This window comes from Arachis duranensis, chromosome 10 (assembly GCF_000817695.3).
Source record: "Arachis duranensis cultivar V14167 chromosome 10, aradu.V14167.gnm2.J7QH, whole genome shotgun sequence".
Taxonomy (NCBI): domain Eukaryota; kingdom Viridiplantae; phylum Streptophyta; class Magnoliopsida; order Fabales; family Fabaceae; genus Arachis; species Arachis duranensis.
The window spans coordinates 102,425,164-102,445,744 of NC_029781.3; the positions used below are offsets into that span (position 1 = coordinate 102,425,164).

At 34.0% G+C, this 20,581-nt stretch overlaps 1 protein-coding gene across 1 annotated transcript; it reads right to left on the minus strand.

Moving 5' to 3' along the window:
- Positions 1 to 14,661: 14,661 nt before the first annotated feature.
- Positions 14,662 to 16,077, minus strand: LOC107471515 (F-box/kelch-repeat protein At3g23880-like). The gene is made up of 2 exons (XM_016091003.3): positions 15,953 to 16,077; positions 14,662 to 15,880 (listed from the first exon to the last, which is right to left on the minus strand). Exon 2 carries the CDS (start codon positions 15,875 to 15,877, stop codon positions 14,915 to 14,917), a length of 963 nt encoding a protein of 320 aa, XP_015946489.1. The 5' UTR covers positions 15,878 to 15,880; positions 15,953 to 16,077; the 3' UTR covers positions 14,662 to 14,914.
- Positions 16,078 to 20,581: the final 4,504 nt, after the last annotated feature.

Sequence of the window (20,581 nt, forward strand, 5' to 3'; positions counted from 1 at the left end):
TTTTAGAATAATTTTTACGTAGTGTCTTTGGACTTTTTGCCGCGTTGTTTATCAAAAAATATATAAATTATATTATTTTAATTTAAATGTTATCAAACACTTACTATTTTACGGTGTGGATATTTTGAATTCAATTCCCACACTTAATTCCTAAGGATTTGACGCAGAAATCTCAAATTTTTTGGATAACTAAAGTCCAATAACTTATATTTAACTTATATTAATATCATTGTGTATAATTATTAAATTTTTATTTTATTTTTATTCATTATTTTTTCTAAATAGAATTTATTATACTTATATTTATTTTTAAATTATTTATGAATTATCTAAAAATTTTGGCAATTTTAACCTATTTTAAAATTTAAAATTAATTTTATAATTAATATAAATAGGTAACAATATTTTCTCGATATGTAACAACAATATATAATAATAAAAATCCTTCAACTTTTCTTTTCTTATTTTTCATACTTTTATTAATAATTTACATAACTATGAGTGTATATTATATAGAGAAAAAATTTAGTCACCAAAAAAAATATGGAGAAAAAATTTAAAATGAAAAATTGGTAAAATAAATAAATAACAACGATCCTAAAAGATGGGAAAACATCCACATGAGGCCTTAGCTAAGACGCTCATCAGTGCTCCCCGACGCCTAAGTGGCCGGACCAATTCCCAGCAACTCTCTCCTCCGTCGCTGCAGCCTTCCTCCGACGGAAACTTCGGCAATGGCGCGGGCTCATTCCGTTCTTGCCTTATCTTAATGTCACTCAGATCCATTTGCAACGGAAACTTCACTGTTCCAAACATCCCATTGTAACGCTTATTGGAGCTGCAGCTCTTCCGGCACCGCCTTTCCATGCAGGACGGTGATCTAAGCAGGGCGGTAAAGCCGTTGGTCCGACCGGAGTTTTGCTTGGCCAAAATCTCTGGTTTAGTCAGCTCCGAATCCGGTCCGGTTTGACGAGTTATGACTTTGCCACAAAAAACGATGTCGTTGGGAACGGTTGGGGAAACAGCTCTGGGGAACTCGAAGTTGGAGTGAGATGCAGGTCTAGTTTCAAGTAAATTCTGGTAAAGTTCCATAATTTGTTAGTGGCTAATGGATTCACAGTGAAAATTCAAAATTGTTTGAAGCTAGTTGTGGATGTTAGTTAATTGGGAGTGGAAAGCATTTATAATTGGTGGTGTGGTTCAACGTTTATGACACGTCGTTTTTTTTTTCTCTTTTTTTAAAATTATTTTGTGATATAATAAAAAATTTACACGCAGAGTAAGAATTACTCTTCCCTTTGTAAGAGCTAAGACATTTTTTCTAGAATAGGGATTGTAGAGGAAAGTTGACTGGGTAACGTTTTGTTTCCGCGGTATTTCCTTCAACAGCACGGCTAGGGTTAGCTCAGTTATAAATAAATAAACTAAGGAAAAGTATGAGAAGACAATAATTTTATTGTACAATGTATACAATAAGGTTTAATTGAAATTAAAATTAAATTATGGGTTATTAATTAATTTTGAATTCTTTTTAATTTAAAATTTGAAACAAATTAGGGTTTTCATATTAGTGAATTGAAGATCTGCAACTAGCCTCTCAGCTTATCTTTCTCTCGCTGGACCCTCTCACCTACTGGACGCCAGCAATTACCGTGCATCCACAGCCGACGCCGCCCCCCTCTACGGCAATCTTCGAGCACCCGCCGTCCCCTAAAAATTTTTTTCCCACATGAAATTGATTGGCGCAACGTGTAGCCCACCGCGACTTCTTTCTCTGCCGCGACTCCCACACCCGTGAGGCGAGACATCTGCGGCTTCTTCCATGCACAAAGCCACCCCCTACACCACCGCGATTCTCCCACTCACGATGAAGAAATCCAACCCCAAAACGGCACTCGAAAGTCGTGCCACTGCGCTGCAAGCCACAACGCATCTGATCCCCTGCGTCGCCTTCCCGACGATGAAGAAGATTGCCCTCTGTTCCGATGCGCCACGCGTTCCCAACGAAGAAGGCTGCCCTCTGCTCCCCTGCGTCGCGTCTGTTGAAAGGGGAACATAATTTGAGCATGTGAGCATTTAACTAATTAACCTGAGTCTCTTTCTTTTTTTGGCTTAGATTTGGTTGCAATTGGAGCTTTCTTATTTGTATTTTTATTGTATTTTGGGGTTGAATAATAAATGAATAATTGCTTTTTTTCCCTCTCTGTATTTATATTGAGGCATGCCAGGGCTTTAGATAAGCAGTTCTTCATGCTTCAAATGGAACTAGCAGCTGCTAGGAGTTCTCATGGCAGGATCTCAGACTCGAATAGCACGGCCACTACCATGGGGATATCCGGGGAAGGTGTTCCTAGGAAGAAGGCCTTTGTAGTGATTGGAATAAACACAACTTTCAACAGCAGGAAGAGGCGTGATTCGGTTCGAGAGACTTGGATGCCTCAGGGTATATTATATTTCCCTTAGAAACTGTTTCTGCTAAGAGTCAATGTTGGTATCTACCTTTAAAAAATGGGATAAAATATTAGAGGAAAAGTTTTATGCTGATAGATGTTTATATGGATCCTAACATTGAGAGGACATTGAATTAGAATGGCATGGCCAACTTTAATATATATCTAATACCTATTTGAACAGGAAAACAACTTCTTCAGTTAGAGCGCGAGAAGGAAATTGTTATTAGATTCATTATTGGTCACAGGTAATTGGTAGGAACAATTCTAGTTTAGTGTGACTGAAAATTATCTTGACAATATAAGTTGTTAAAGTTATCCTTTCCTTTGAGGTTTAAATGTATGTTATTGTATTTTTGTGTAATTTTTTAATCCTAAATACTTACTAGGATAATAGTATACTCAAACTTATCTTCACTATTTATTTTTGTCAATTCTATTTCTTCTATATGCCTATGTTGTGCAAATAAATTATGTGTTTAGTTGTTTGAAGTTATCCTTTCCTTTGAAGTTTTAATGGATGGTTAATTTCATTATTAATTATTTAGTTGTTTGGATTGGATTCAAGTAAATACAAATAAATTATGTTGGATGTGATGAAACTGAGGCATGAGGTTCAAATTTTAACTTATTGTTGATTTAACAATAAGTAGATTTTACAATCTAGTAATATTCATATGTGACATTGAGCGATGTTTGTTGTGAATTGATACATAGTTACCGAATCACAATGGCCTCCATAAAGAAGAAATACCAAGAGTTGGATTGCGGTTTGATCTTTGCAACTGGAACAGGATTTTTATGCGAACTATATAATGAAAGTCGGTTTCGTAAGTAAGATTAGGATTCATAAACTAAGTGATGTTTAGTTTTTTGTATTGGATTCAAGTAGACCAAATTAAGTTATGCTGTATGTTCATTTTACTAGGTCTGTAGATGGTCAATTTCATTATTAAGTGTTTAGTTGTTCGGATTGGATTCAAGTAAATACATTTAAATTATGTTAGATGTTCATTTTACTAGATATACGGATGGTTATTTTCATTGTTCAGTGGATGTTTGGTTGTTAGTATTAGATTCAAATAAATACAATTAAATCATGTTGGATGTTCATTATACTAAGTGTACAGATGGTTATTTTCACTGTTACGTGGATGTTTGGTTGTTAGTATTAGATTCAAGTAGATACAATTAAATTATGCTAGATGTTTACTTTAATAGGTATGCGAATTGTTATTTTCATTTTCAAGTAGATGTTTGGTTGTTTGTATTAATTAGTTATTATGTATCTTATGTGAATACATAAAAAAGCAAAATTTTCTTATAACTTTAAGGAATTTAATTTTCATGCACTGATTGTGTAAAATATTTTACCTAATTGACTAATCACACCTATCTTTTTAGATGATTATTCACGTAATCAAAGTAAAATAGTACTAACAAAAATTGCATAAAACTAATTTACACTGACAATATATTAAAATTAAATTAAGTTTTTAGTCGTTAGAAAGAGTTACTAGAAAATTTTATCATTCTCAATATATATAAATTTTATTGATAGTGGTATAAATTAAATTGTGACCAAGATTAGATAAGAGTGAATTCTCCCTTGATTTTAATGTTTTTCTAAATTAACCTACATCTATATATGTGGTTTATGCACTTGCATCATTCAGATGATTGCAATCCTTTTTAAAGTATGATATATTTGTGTCATCAATGCATGAAAAGTAACAATAATGAAAAAAAGAAAGGTTAAGTAATTAATTTTTACCCTTTAGAACCCAAAGAAATAATAGAATAATAAAATGCATGAAACAAAAAGAGTGAGTCAGTTTTGTCACAAAATAGTTACCTTGCTATTGTTGGCTAACTGCAGTACATGATCATTGATCACTAGTAAAATGGCCAATTCCAAATCATAATTTTTAATTACGATACGACGGATGTTCAATTCACTAGGTATGCGGATAGTTATTTTTATTCTTAACTGGATGTTTATTCGATTGACAAGCAAAATAAAAAAAAAGGAATATCTATACATTTGTGACTAAAAAACATCATACTGTCTTATAACTAAACTCTAACTATTCAACAAATAAACAATATCAAAGAGGATTGTACTATTTTCACTTTTATTCGACTTATTTTTTTCTTCTTTTGTCCGTCTTTTTCTTGGATAATTCTTTAATCTATTGTGTAATGGTCCTCTTCATGGGTAAGCCACATATAAAATCACGCAATATGTCCTCTGCAATCCAATGCAAACATGTTTTCAGTTTATACACAAGTAAAAAAAATTTAATAACGTAGCAAATAAACCTTGTAATCATTCCAACCTTGTACTCTTAAATTTATAAAGCAGACAAATTTTCATATCAAGAAATATAGAATTATGAGTTTTATTTTCCTTTTCTAAAGCAACATCCAATACCTGAAGGTTATGAACAATATTATAATAAAACCATAAGCTAGGATCCTTTTTCATATGATTATGCCTATCATGAATATAATGGAGAAAATAATCAGCTTTTGAACTTTCAAATTGAAATTACACAAGTTAGTCATAATAAGTCTCACATTAATAATGATGTTCAAATAAATGATGACACTGCACAAAACAATATACGTGATGATACTGCACATAATGATATAAATAGCACACATACACAAACAGTGACAACTCCTGCACCCTTAACTCAAACACACAAAAACCAATCCATGCACTCACATGCCCTATACCAAGAAGGTCTAATAGAATTAGACAACCTTCATCCAATCTTAAAGACTATAAGTGCTAGAATCTCACCACCAACAACAATAGCTCAACCATGAATCACTTCCGTAGGTATTATTTATCTAACACTAAATCAATTGCAACCATCTACACCCATAATTTATTCTACACGTTCCAATATACTGAAATTGCAACAATGGAGTTCTTCACTAGGAACAACCAAGTATCTAAGCAAGATTCATTGTATCTAAAATTAGAAGGAACAGAAACAGTAAACCATCTATAATTAGGATGAAAAACTAATTCATCAATACATATATCAGCAGATACACAATACAACTGACCATCCACCCACTTAACTAACAATCAAAATAACTATGAGTCATGTCAAATATCACTAACAATCGAATACCAGGAGCACATCTTTCAACTACAAGCATACCAAACATCAAGGAAAATTAGTTTCACACAATTCATCAAGTAGAGAGCTCCATATATTGTTTTCTTCCTTCACTAGAGGGCATACCAATAAATGATTCACAAAAAAGCTATTCACTTCAGGCAAGTCTAACATGAGCATATAGAATTGAAATTTTTATTTAACAATCAATAATCATACAAAAACCAAAAGATAAAATAAGCGTGTTCATTATAAACTATTGAATGACATAATAAACAAGACCGTTTAGAAATTATAAGATGCACCAAAGACACAATTATGGTTTCAGTCCTCTTTCTAGCACAAGATTCAGCGACGGCACTTAGCTGTTCATCAGTAGATTGGAACAAAGATGATAGATACATGTTTCAGGCGGAATCTTAGAAGCCATCCAACAACGCAACAAATACAAACATATAGAAAGCGGACACCGTGATATCAAGTTGTATAAACCAACATGCATGTTGTGAGAATTATTATATAAGGAAAACTAAACAAAGGGGATTCACCTAATAGTAGGTTAACACGCTTGATTTGTTGAGAGCCTGAACTTGAGATAGAATGGTTGTTTTACGGCTTCCTGCGGCACAAAAAAAATTAATACTGTGTATTTATCCGGCTCATGTAGCTGGAAGCAGGATTTAAGTATATTAATGCATATAAAGTCAAGCTTGTTTTACACAAAACAGCATGATACAAAGATGCCTCGCAAAGCCACCAACACATTCCTTTGTCCATGTAGCAAACATTACCTTGTTAGAGCATACTAACTTTAATTTCTTCGCTCAGGTCTAAAAATCAGGGGGTCCAAGCTTGAGAACAAAATTCTTTTAGTGTTATTACATATCAATATCATAAAGAGAGGTTAATTATTTGGTTACAGTGACAAGAGAAACATATTTGGTAGCGAAAATTGACCAATCTTTATCATACTAAAGTAACCATCCGTGATAATGTCAACGAAGATTCAACAATGATCAACCAAGAAAACGTCAAATTAGATGCACATGGTCCACACAGATACACACCAAAAAAAGGAAAAAAATTAATTTAAAATGATATGAAACCAAAAGGAACAAACTTTTTCATACTTTTCCCGCGCTAAAGTTAAATCAACATGAATTGCAACAACGTAAATGAACTGCCTATCCCACAATCTCCAGGATGCTACCATGGCACCCAAAGCTTTCTCACCATGGTTAAACGCTCATATAATCAACAAAATCTATCTCTAACGCAACATGCAACAGCAATAAGCATTCAAAAAATGAACAACTACAGATACTAACAGATACTTCGAGAACGCGGTTGTCCACGCGAGTAAAACTGCTAGAATGCTCCTTTCGGTCGTGAGCGCTCCTCTGCCTTCAGCTCTGACCAAAGGCACAGCGCGGACGGTTTCCGGGTCGGCACAGCACGGACGGTTTCCGGGTCAGTGACGGCGGGGTGTTCAGCCGCCGCTCTCCCTTCGGCGCTGATCAGAGGCGGGGCACGGACTTCCTCGGGCGATGAAGGCGGGCTGTTCTCCACGTCCTCGGGTGGTCACGGCGTGGTTCTCTCGACGGCCTCGGGCGGTGACGGTGGGGTCTTCTCGACGGCCACGGTTGGTTGGCGTTTGCGGCGCTGCGGAGTCTTCCTTGCAAAACGGCGCTGAGGGGTCTTCTTGGTTCTGTTCAACAAATGCAAGGTTAATTGATTGGGAGTGAAACGGCCTCAATCTCCTTTATTAGGATTTTGGGAAAAAATGTAATTAATTATAATTTTGTGGTATGGTTAATTAAACATCTATAAAAAATTAGGGTTATTAATGGGTTAATTTATCCTATTAAACTAAATTGGACCTTATAAAACAGTCCATTGTAACCATTGTAGACATATTTCATTGTCTCCCTAGCGTTACCCATAAACTAATTCTAGAAAGTAAGAAACAAAAGGGGATCCAGAAGAATTGTACTGTATTTCAAAATGGTTCTAGAATCCGTCCTTTATTTATTTAAACCAGCATTATTTCTTACTATCGTTTATTGACTCCAACAAATATTGTCTTTAAGACTCCTTAGTCCTTATAATGGAATATATTTATCATTCTTTAATTAATTTATACTTATATGCTTTTTTTTTAAGATAAGTTCAGGTGAATTTGACATTCGTAAACTCGCCAAAATTAGGATATATGTCTTCATGTTAATTACGTGTATGAAGATAATTACAATTGTGTTTCAACTTCCAAACCTCTATTGTCAATCCTCTTTTGCTTTCTCATACTTTTACTAAATATTGGTAAATGTTATTTAGTTTGTACAATCGCATAAATGAACATAATATTGTTTATAAATATTAAAAAAATTAGCGTATATTTTTATAAATAACTTGAAAAATGTTATACATAGTACTACCTAATCTCAGGCAACATAAGTGAAACACAGCAACTTGCTGTATATAAAAGAATCTAAATTAGTTTTTAAAATAAAAAATGGGAAAAGATTAAGAGTAACCATTTTTTTAGCCAATAAACAAAAACAACTATCTTTTTCTTTAAACTTCTGTTTATTTCTTAAAAAAAGTAAAATAAAACCATGCAACATTCCATCTATCACCTTCCATTATAAGATTCATTACTTATGAATGGCGAATATCAATACATAGTCACACGAAATGCTAACTATCGCCTTCCATTCAAGATATATTACTTACAGGTAATTTAAATGTTCTCGTTTTACAAAATTACATGAAAGGTGATACCATCAAAAGCATGGCCAATACTACTAGTGCAATTCAAACCGATAAAAAATTCCGACCATAAGCGATTTAGGAATCTATGTTAGCGGTACATTATATGGCCAATACCAACCAGGCACAAAACCAACCACCATATGGCTTAGTACAATGACATCTAGATTTGTAAACTCAAATAGACAATGAACAATGCCTCGTTAATTTGGAGTCCAGCTACTAAGACTGACTCCAATATCAACATTTATGGTCATCGAACAAATTGTTGAACAATTCAAATGATCAGCATACTGCCTCTAGGCTTGATCTACTGTCCCATGTTAGGGGGAGGTGGAGGCATCCGGACACCCTGATTCTGCATTTGTTGGGATGGGAAACCTTGAGGTGGAGGTGGCATTGACGGCGGTCTAGAACCCATGTTGAAACCTCCTGATGTGCCACTGCCAACTGGGGGAGGGGGCGGGATAGATGGCATTCCACCAGGAGGTGCAGGTCTGGGACCATTTGCCATAGGAGGAGGGGGTGGCAATGATCCTGGCATTGGTGGTGGAGGGGCTCTAGGAGGATTTCCAATAGGTGCACCAGGAGGTAGCCCTTGTGGAGGAGGAGGAGGCGGCGGTGGAGGTGGAGGTGGCGGGGGCATGGGCCTTGGTGGAACACCAGGTGCTGCTGTACCATTGGCTGTAGATGGGGGCTGTGGTTTGTTTGCCTCTGGTGGCTTGGATTTAAAATACAATTGTAGCTGCATAAAAATATCAATTTCATCATCAATGACAGGTGACAAATCGAATATCATTGAGCACACCATATGAACAAAAAGAACAAGCAATAGCCAGAAAGAAATTAAACAACCAGGTGGCTGACAGAGGTGCGACAAGTGAGGGAGAGGGAGATGGCGGCGCGACGACTTCAGAGAGGGAGACGGCAACGTGACGGGTGCTGAACCATGGAGGGAGGAGCGACGATTGAGGGTTTGCGATACAGAGTGAGTGTCGACGGAGGGTTTGCGATAGGGAGTGAGCGCCGAGGGAGGCCTTACCAGAGTGAGTCACCGCCGAAGGAGGGATAGAGGTTTACAGGAGAGACGGAAGGAGCGCCGACGCAGGTAGCACCGGCAGAGGTGGCACCTACGGAGGGGTTGCGAGAGAGGGTTGGAATGAGGTTGACCAACGAGTGTTATTGGGGGAGAGAGTAAGAGCACCGATTATGAGCTCTATGTTTATGTTAGGTGAAGATCGCCGCCGCCGTTAGGGTGATGAGCTCAGCTTTTCACTTTTCAAGGCATTGTTAGGAAGAAGTGTGTGTGTTTCGAAGAAAGGAAGGAGTGTTGTTAGGGCATTGTTGTGTAAAAATGTGTGTTTCGAAGAAAGATGGATGGAAACTTTTTTTTTTTGGTTTATGGTCACGTTTTTTAAGCGTGCCCAAAGAGTTAGAGGAAATGGCCATGCTTTAAAAATGTGATGACAATGAAACCATTTCGTCACATTTTTCAAACATCCCGGTTTTCTTTTATGGCCACGCTTTTTAAGCGTGACAAAAAAAAGCGTGGCCAAATTTCAAATCAGTGCCACCCAAAAAAGTGTGTCAATTTTTTTATGGCCACCCTTTTCAAGCGTGGCAAAAAAAACGTGATCAAATCACAAATCAGTTACCACCCTCACAAAAATGTGGCCATTGACTACTTTTGGACATGTTTTAAAAGCGTGGCAAAAAAAAGTGTGCCGACAGACTTTTTCCTTGTAGTGATTTGATAAACTAATCTCAATATAATTGAGATATTCCCATGTTAAATATGATGTTACATAGCACTTACACTTGAACCTTTGCAGAAATTGCACTCGTAGTTTTATAAAATCAAACTCGTCTAAAACATAAATTATCTATCTATCTATATATAACAAGTAACTAGTGCATGTTTAGGTGATTGATAAGTTTCATGGCCAATTAAATGACACATGTCTATCAACTAAAAAAAAAGTAAAATGTCAACATTGAAAAGTGAATGGGTAAAATAGGTATTGTAGCTGTCAAAATAATAGCTCCAAAAAGAGTGTGTTTGACAAAAAAAAAAGTTATTCCGTGAGACAGAGTAATAGAAACTTCAAATCACATAAGATTGCAAAGGAGATTTTGGCTATGAGTGGGTTCTTTCTCTTTTTTGGGTTAGAATTCAAATTTCAAACACAAAATTTGAATAAGCATTCCAAATCAAAACTAAGTGAATAAATTTAAACTTAAGGTTTTATATTTCAATTCTTCCATCCTTGATTTTTTGTCTCTCTCTTCCCTTCTTTCTTTCTACTTGGGCGCGCGCTCTCTCTCTCTCACAAAAGAAAAAAAAGGAGCTCACCGGTGATGAAAATAGTAACTGGGATAGAAGATAGAGAATGGGCGTGCTTAGTGCTGCGGGTTAGGAGAGCGTCTGTCGAAGAAAAAAGAATACGACGACAGAAGCTCCGAATCTATTTCCGGCGTGTTAGAAATAAGAGATTAAACGGGTGAAAAGATTGTGTATTATTGAATGTATTCAAATTGTCTAAAATAATAAGGGTATTTATAGGTGCTAAGAGAATCGAAATAATAAAGACGTAGTATCCTATAATAAATATTCAGATATGTTAAATAATGCTAATTGATCCTAATTATATTCTAACATCTCCCCTCAAACTCAAGTGACAATTTGAGTTTGAAACTTATTTAAAACAACAAAATAAAGAGAAAAAAATGCATAAACTGATAGAACGGGTGCAGAAGAAATTGCCGGAAGGAAGCGCAGATGGAACTGCCGCTTGTCTGAAGGAAGTGCAGATGAAACTGCCAGAAGGAAGCGTACACAAAACTATCGAAAGAAAGCGCAGACGTAACTGCCGGAAAGATGCAGACAAAACTGCCACAATAAAACGCAGATGGAACTACCACAAGAGAACGCAGACGGAACTGCCACGAGGAAAGCAGACGGAACTACCGAAAGAGAGCAAAAATTATATGATTTCTTCATGAGAATAGAAAAACAGCGGATGACATTGGTGTTTGATCATTCGAATCGGAAAGACACAAGACGGAGAGAATAGACTAGTCGATAAGGTGAAAAAGCATCGAAGTGACAAAAAGGAAGGGGAAAAACGGCACGGGAGAAAAGTATGAAAAATACGGTAATTTCAACTAAAGAAAAACAACCTATTCTCTTCAATACCATGTTAGAAACAAGAGATTAAACTGGAGACAAGATTGTGTATTATTGAGTATATTCAAGTTGTCTAGAATGATACAATATATAAAAGGGTATTTCTAGGTGCTAAGCGAATAAATATTATATATGCTAAATAATGCTAATTGATCCTAATTATATTCTAACAAGGCTAATAGCAAAGATGAAAAACAATAAATTGGAGGTGGCGGCGGCTGTTGATGCAGCTACAAGGAGAAAGAATAGTGGCACGGTGAGTGATGTTACTACCGTCAAAGAAGAAGGAGCAATTGGCAACAAGTTGACGACTTCAGTCAAAAGAATGGAGAGCTCCGAGATCCTGTCGTTGGTGGTGTAGCAGAGTAGTAAATTTTCTTCTTTAAAAGTAGAAATTTTTTTTCTTTTTTCTTTTTTTCTTTTTAAAAAAATTACAGAAAATGCCATTAGGGTTCGGGATGCAAGGAGAGAAAACGCCGGAGCTCCGGTGCAATGTTTTGGTAAGCGTTCCAGCAATGTATTTTTGTGGTGTGGTATTATTAGTATTTTAGTTTACTCTATCCCCTGTTGCTGTTAGCAAAATTTTCTAACCAATAAATATGATGGAACATATTCTTCTTCCTTTTTTTAACATTTTTATTAGAATTTTTATATAAGTAATTTGAAAAGTTGATTCCTTTTTTAAGGAACAACTTCTCTGGCAAAGCTCAAAGTGTGAAACTTGCTAGCAAGGTGCTCTGGTTGAAGCTGCGCCTGCCAAAACGGTATAAGTGATGCATCTGTCTTAATTACTATTTTTTTTTTACCTTTCTTTTATTTATATTATATCATTTTTGTCTCTTCTTTAGTTTGTTCAGTTTAATTTTTGGATGGCAAACATTAATATTTAACTAAGTTTATATGTATTTAACTAATTTTGTTCTTCCTTTTCCTTCCATAACTTTTGTATATTTGGTTTTGAGTTTCCTTTAAAAATGAGTTTCCTTCCATATATAAATATTGAAAACTCAATGGCACACAGATAATGCAAATGGTTAAAGTCTTGTATTACATGCAGCATTTTGTGAATATGCAACAATAATACTAGTAATAGTTCATAATTTATCTGCTTTAATTTACCTTTTCTTCTGCCATACATGCATAATGAATGTACCTTTCCAATTTTTAGTTTGCATTGCAGTTTCTATGAACTCAGTATATACCGCTGCTACAGTTCTATGTTATGGTTTGTCGGCAGCTTTTTAATCATTGAACCATGTTCTTGATTATTTTCTATAACTATAACAATTTAAAAATTATTATATAGATTTCCTTTCCCGTATTTTGAAAAGCAAACATTTTTTAGTTAACTAATTGAAATTTGAAAAATATGTCACTATGTGTAAAACAAACATTTTTAGTTAACTAATTGATTGTTAGCATTATATTAGAGAAGAGATCATGAACTTGAATTTTATAGAGATTCCATTAGCATGTGTACTAGAGTTCAATTGCATCTTTCTTGTGTGCCCTTGATATGATGAACTTGGATGTAGCAGCTCGATTGTGGTTTAGAAGTACAGAGAAGAAGGCAGAGATAATAAGAGATGTATTCATACTAATTTTGTGCTATTACTAAAAGTTTTTAATTGCTCTCTCTTGCCTTTTGTGTTGTTCCTCCCCCCTTTGATTTGAACTTTTATGTTTATTCAATTTTCATGATTTTATTTTCAGCTTAGATAATACTGCTTAGTCTGTTCACCATTCAATTTGCACCATTATATTGATCTTTAGAGATAATATAGTTGTTGTGCTACTAATAATCTCATTTTTAATTATTATATAATTTGTGCTATGTTATTGTTTCAGAAATTGCATAAGAGGTTAGTTACAAAAAGCAACAAGCTCCGAGTGAAGGCCAATCAAGTGGCACCCTCAGTTGAATTGGTTAGGTAAACATCTTTTGGATAAAATATTGAACATGATGTATTTTGTTTTTATTATCAAATGTCAGAGATGTGTTATTCTCTATTCTCTATGACTTGGTGTTTCGGTCTGATAATCAATTAGTACACAATTATTAGCATAATTTCATAATGATATATATGCAATGGAGGGGAGAAGAGAATAGATATAGATTACACACTAAGAATCACAGTTTTTGAGTATATATAGATGGATGATCATATCAGTTAAAAAATAGATTCATGGACCAAATTCTTTTAATGTATACAAATGATTTTTAGGAAGATTGTATAGTAGTAAATAAATTATTCGGGTCATTATATGCTTTTAGGATCTTTGAAACTTTATACTAAAGATATTTAAGTACAGATTATCTATTAATTATTAAAATGATTTCTTTTGAAAGCCATGGCTCGACCATGTGATCTTATTTTATAATATTTGATGCTGCTATAGTTTGGGTAATGGAAGTATGGTATGGAAATTAAATTATATCCATGTCTCGATCTTAATGCTTTGTTAGAGCTTGATCCTGTGACTGTTGGCTCATAATAGAGACCTGTTTAAGATTAGGAAAGAAATATTTGGATACTCACATCTAGATGTGTTTTTGATTTATATGTGATTTGAAGTTAGCTTAATTACTTTTGATACAAGGCATATTGGTGTAAAGCTTAATCCAGAAGAGAAAAAGTAAATGAATGATATTTTCATATGTAAAATATTCAATTCATCATCATGAATAAGTTTCTGCTTCAAATCTTATATTCGAATTAATTAATGGTTTATTTGATAACCTAATCTCAATATAATTGACATTTACCCGTGTTAAATATGGTGTTACATAGCACTTGCATCTGAATTTTTGCAGAAATTGCACTGGCAGTTCTGTAAAATCAAACTCGTCTAAAACATAAATTATTATATAGCATTTTATGATAAATACATATTCTAACTAAAGCCAAACACGATTGGTATTCATGTCTGTATGGTTCAGTTCGATTCATAAGGAAGCTACTTAAAAAAATGGAAAAAACAAGGCACCACATAATGATAATAAAGTTATGGATTGAAGAGACCGTGCAGGATATTCTTCACCAAATGAACAGGCTTAAGAGATTATAGGCTTGGCTTAAATAACCGCATTTCAGATGAGCAAGTTGGAAGACCAAAGTGCGAGGGTGAAACTAAGCTTTCATGATAGATGTGATATGTCCTTCCGCCTACACCCCGAGACAAAGGACGGAGTTGGGTCATGCCATCACCGGAGCTGTCAATATTAGGAAAATCTATGCTGCCATCGTTTAAGTTACATAAAACAAACTTGCAACTAGGAGAAAGCACCAGTAGAACATCATTTTTCAACATGTACACAGGCACTAATGAAAAATTTCTAGGAGGATCAACGAGTAGTGGGTGGTGGGGGATTATGGCCATATCCAAGATTGAGGAACTCCATACTCCTTCATCATCCAGAGAGTCCAATGAGTTTTCTTAGTCTCATAACAAACAGCAAGACAACCCCTCAAGGTAGCCAGTTGGGGAAACACACGGAGAGAATCATCTGAATCCCTACTGGGAAGGGAAATCTGACTATAAGTCTCTTTCACCAAGTCAAGGGAAAGAACTGCTACAAAACTAGTACGACTGCTGCAAAGAAGCCAATTAAGGGTGCCAGTGCCACTAACAAAAAGCCCTACCGGAGCCAACAGAATAGTCTTGTTATTGGGGTCATGTAGTCTATATGGGAAATCCTGAATTGTTCTCCAGGTAGATTTTGGGCCGAATGTGAAAATTCTGGTGAAAGATTCACCTGATTTCTTTTCCACAATGACGAAAAGCTTATACTTGTCGTTCACATGATCATAACCGAATCCATAGACGCTGAATATACCGCCAATTTCAAGCGGCTGAGATGTGAATCCGGTGCAGGGGTTCCACAGCATGGCACGAGGGCTCAATAATCCATCCTCACGCTGCTTATCGTGCAAGCACAGCAATCCATTACAAGAGCCAATCATGCGAAGGTGGCGTCGTCCCTCATAGCCAACTACTTTGGTGGGTTCGTGGGGACGGTTCTCGAACACAGATCGGACGGAGAAAACTCCGATTGTGGGGTATGAGTGCCAGAAGCTATAATAGGCAATACGCGGGTGGGTCAAGGCTGGATCCACCGCCATTGAACGTCGAAGGTGGTCCTTGGCAAATTGGGAACTGGAAATTAGGGTTCTCCATGAACTGCAGACGCTGTTCCTTAATCGAACGAGAGACCTTGCCGGAATCCTCAGCAGGATTTCCGCTATGAGCTCGTCCAGAAGGATAGGCGGTGGTTTTGTGGTGGTACAGCGGAGCAGTTCCGGCCACCCCTCGGGAATGGGAGCGCTCTTCATTCTCTACAACAAAGCAGAAATAAGAAATCAAAAACAATATAATTCTAACAAATCTACTCTCAAGATAAAACATACATTGAGATGAGATAGCGGAGGAGGAAGACGGCGGTCAGCAGGGGCACGGGGCTGCCGCAACTTCTTCGATGAAATTTTGGAACTCCGGAATCCGGATCTATCCAATGGGCTTGTTTGGCGAACTTGTAAGAAAATATCTTTTTTCGAGTTATTTTTTTTAAAAGATCTTATAAAGAAGTAAAAATAATTTTATATTTGGATATTTCATGTAAAAATATCTTTTTATTTATCAATTATGTTTGGGTATAACAATATAAAAGTATTTATTTATTTATTTATTATATGAAAAACAAAATTTTTTTAAGAAAAAAATCTTTAAAAAAAATATAAATTACATTTTTTTTAAAAAAATCTTTTTTTGATTTTACTAGTGCTTTTACTTTTACTACTAGAAATTTATCAAATGCGTTAAAAGATAAAAAAAATATCTTTTTCATTAAAAAAAATTTTTTTTAACAAAATAATGGCGCTGGACATGCAAAATGTTATTTAACTAGTTAACCACTTATCTTATCTCTCCTTCTCATGTATTCAACATATTTATCTTTTTTTCTTTTCAAAACAGAATTTTAAATAATTTATTTCTTAATTATTTAATTTCCATAATATCTTTGGTTATTCCGTTATGATTTTACTATGCTCAAGTGATCATCAAAGATTTTATCTTTGAATTAAACATAGACAATATTAACTTGATCAAATTGTTTTAGCCTATAAAAAAATATTTTTTCAATAAAAACGATTTGTTTTTCATTTATTTAGTGTATTTGTTAAATTTTAATAATAAAAAAATATTAACAAAATAATTAAAAAAATCTTTTCTTTCAGTAGATTGTAGATGAAGTACATGTTGTTCTACTTGTAACGGATTTCTTCAACAATTTCAACATTTTTACTTATGATAATTTTTTCTACTAGTAGATTGTAGATAAAGTGCTGTACTACTTTTATAGAATACACAGGAATGCAGGAATGGATCCTTTTTTTTCTAATGGAGTAAAATATAATTTTTTATTATTAATTTTATAAGTGAGACTAAAAAAATATAAGAAAGAGAATAATAAAGAATTAAAAATTACACTTTAGTTTTTTAATTTTTTTTTACAATTAAGAAGATTCATTCTAAAAAAAATGATTATTTTTATAGTTATTATCTCCTTTAAATAAGAGAAGATCATGATTTTATTATTATTTATCAATCTTACTATAAATTACTAATAATGACTATAATGATTTGTAAAATTTCTTGTTCCTCAAGCTTATATTATAAATTATAAAATTTTAGGGTAAAGTAATAAATTGGTCTCTATATTTGGGTATAATTCTGTTTCAGTCCTTAAGATTTAAAGTATCCTATTTGAATCTAAAAAAGTTTCATTTAGCGTCAATTTAGTCCCACAGTGAGGTCAAAATTAAATAATTAACGGAATGTCTTACATAACAATAGTACAAAAATAAAATCAATAATATGGAGAATAAGTACAAGCTTCAGAGACACAAAATCAACCGTGGAGGCACCAATACACTCGTTTATTATTTTTTTTATAATATAAATAAAATATTTTCTATAGAACTAAAGAGAATGATAAATAAATGTGTTGATGCATCAACGGTTGTTTTGTGCCTCTGGAGCTTGTACTCATTCTTTAGATTATCGATTTTGTTCTTGTACTGTTGTTATGTAGGACATTCCGTTAATTATTTAACTTTGACCTCATTGTGAGACTAAATTGATGCTAAATGAAACTTTTTTAGATTCAAATATGACACTTTAAACCTTAAGGACCAAAACAGAATTACGTGCAAATACAGGGAAACAATTTAGTACTTTACCCTAATAGTGATAATGTTAGAGATTAGTAGTTTATTATAATGATAATGTTAGAGATTAGTGAAGTAATATTTTTAAATATTTTGATTTAATTAAAATATTAGTAATAATATTAGAGATTATTATTTGATTACAGTGATAATGTTAGAGTTTAGTGTAGTAATAAGTTTTAAATATTTTGATTTAATTAAAATAATAGTGATAATGTTAGAGATTAATTATTTATTATGGTGATAATATTAGAGATTAGTATAGTAATAATTTTTAAATATTTTAATTTAATTAAAATAATAATGATAATTATAAATATTAGTAGTAATAAATTATAGTGATAATGTTAGAGATTAGTGTAGTAATAATTTTTATTAAGATTATGGATGTATGATAATAAATTAATTATTGTTATTAATAGATTCTAATAATAATTTTTATTAAAATGTGTAGGTATGATAACAAAATAATTAATACTAATTGTTATTAATAAATTTATTGCAGTAATAATTTTTATTAAGATTATACGTGTGATATAACAAATTAATTATAAATTGTTATTAATATAGTAATAATTTTTATCAAGATTATATTATGCGTGTGGGATATTAAAGGCATTAATTATTAGTATTAATTGTTAGTAATAAATTTGTTGTAGTAATAATTTTTATTAAGATTTAGGTACGATAATAAAATTATTATTATTATTATTATTGTTATTATTATTATTACTTTTGCTATATAAATATAAATAGAAAATTAGGAATAAGAGTTGTTATGATAAAATAATTTTGAGTAGTTAATAATATAGTTAACATGATTATGTTTTACTGGTTATGGTTATGTGATAATAAAAATTTGATTATGTTAAATTTAATTTATTAACTAAATAAGATTATATTTGTTTAATGTGGTCAGTGGCTACGTTTTGTAGGGTTCACGAATGTTGCAATATGACCACTACATGCTGCTGGATCGGCACAATCAAATTGTGGAGGGATATTTATGTAAGAATGGCTTTTATCACGTTTTTCAGATTGGAATTGTCTAATATCAGTTGGCATTGGTAAATGCTCTGATCGAGAAATGACGTCCTGAGACTCACGTTTTTCATATGAAGCTTCCCAACCTCAAAAAATTGACTTCACTGCCTTCTGTTTTGCCAACCATACTTTGCGATAATTTATGGTGTAGTTAAACTTCGACTGTATTTCTGCAATCACTGATTTTACTTTTATAGATGGGTCAACTTCTACTAACAGCTTTATTGTTTCTGCAATTGTGTTGGAATTCAGCTTCGAATGATCTTGAAAAACGACGGTCCTAGTACAGGTGTGACTACCATTGTACCTCCTTATCTCCCAACAGTACTTCCTGGACATTTTGCTAACCCTGATCAGCCAATCACAACCTGCGCCGTATTGGGTACATTTAGCATAGAATGTCGTCGGTTCTGACTCAAACACCCGATAATCTACACCTCTACGGATGGTATAATCTTTCATCGCCTTAATTACTGCCTTCCTAGAACCGAATTCCATTCCCACGGTGAATTCCCCATCCGTTATAACAGGGAGCTCTGCTGCAATCACACCACAAAATTTATATTTCGATAAATAATTCTTAAATACGTGTCGCATGAAAATAGAGAAGAAGAAGAGAAAGAGAGATGCGAGCTTAAGAGATTTGGAGAATGTGAGAAGAAGATGAAGTAGGTTTGCTCAGTTCTCGGTTGGGTATATATTAAACTGAAATCGGACCGTCCGATCGCTTTTTTATGATTCCAACTTTTTTGAAACCTAAAATCGAACATTCCGATTAATGGAATTGCCCGCCAAAAAAAATCAGTCTCCTAAAAATTGATAAGTCTGATTTCATTGTCCATCAAATTTTTGTCTTATTGGTAAGTCCGATTTTTTTGCACACACATCTTTAACAATCACAAATCAAATAGTTCGATTTATGTCCTCTTTCACCTGCATAAAATCAAACCATCCAATTTCATCCCGTCTACTGTTACAACCGTGTAAAACTTTCCTAAGTTCCATAACCCAGCATTACACCAAAGCTTTGTCAATATATAAAACAATTAGCCTGATCATGGATGTTGCAAATTCGCAAGATGTAACTCCCGATTCTCTCTATGAATTCACACTAGTCTTTGTACAAATACACTTGAAAAAATATCATTAATCGTTATATATAAGTTATATTATTTTGATTTAAATGTTACTAAACACTTACTGTTTTACTGTGTCGATATTTTGAATTCAATTTCTACACTTGATTCTTAAGAATTTGACGCAAAAATCTCAAATTTTTTGGATAACCAAAGTCCGATGACTTTTATATTTAACTTTTATTAATATCACTGTGTATAATTTACATAACTACGAAGTATATATTAATATATTATATGGAGAAAAATTTAAAATGAAAAATTGGTCAAATAAATAAATAAATAAATAAAAACGATCCTAAAAGATGGGAAAACATCCACATGAGGCCTTAGCTAAGCCGCTCATCAGTGCTCCCCGACGCCTAAGTGGCCGGACCAATTCCCAGCAACTCTCTCCTCCGTCGCTGCAGCCTTCCTCCGCCGGAAACTTCGGCAATGGCGCGGGCTCATTCCGTTCTTGCCTCATCTTAATGTCACTCAGATCCATTTGCAACGGAAACTTCACCGTTCCAAACATCCCGTTGTAACGCTTATTGGAGCTGCAGCTCTTCCGGCACCGCCTTTCCATGTAGGACGGTGATCTAAGCAGGGCGGTAAAGCCGTTGGTCCGACCGGAGTTTTGCTTGGC

Excerpts from the sequence above, each read along its gene's own strand:
- LOC107471515 (XM_016091003.3), bottom strand. The coding sequence starts at position 15,877 with ATGAAGAGCGCTCCCATTCCCGAGGGGTGGCCGGAACTGCTCCGCTGT.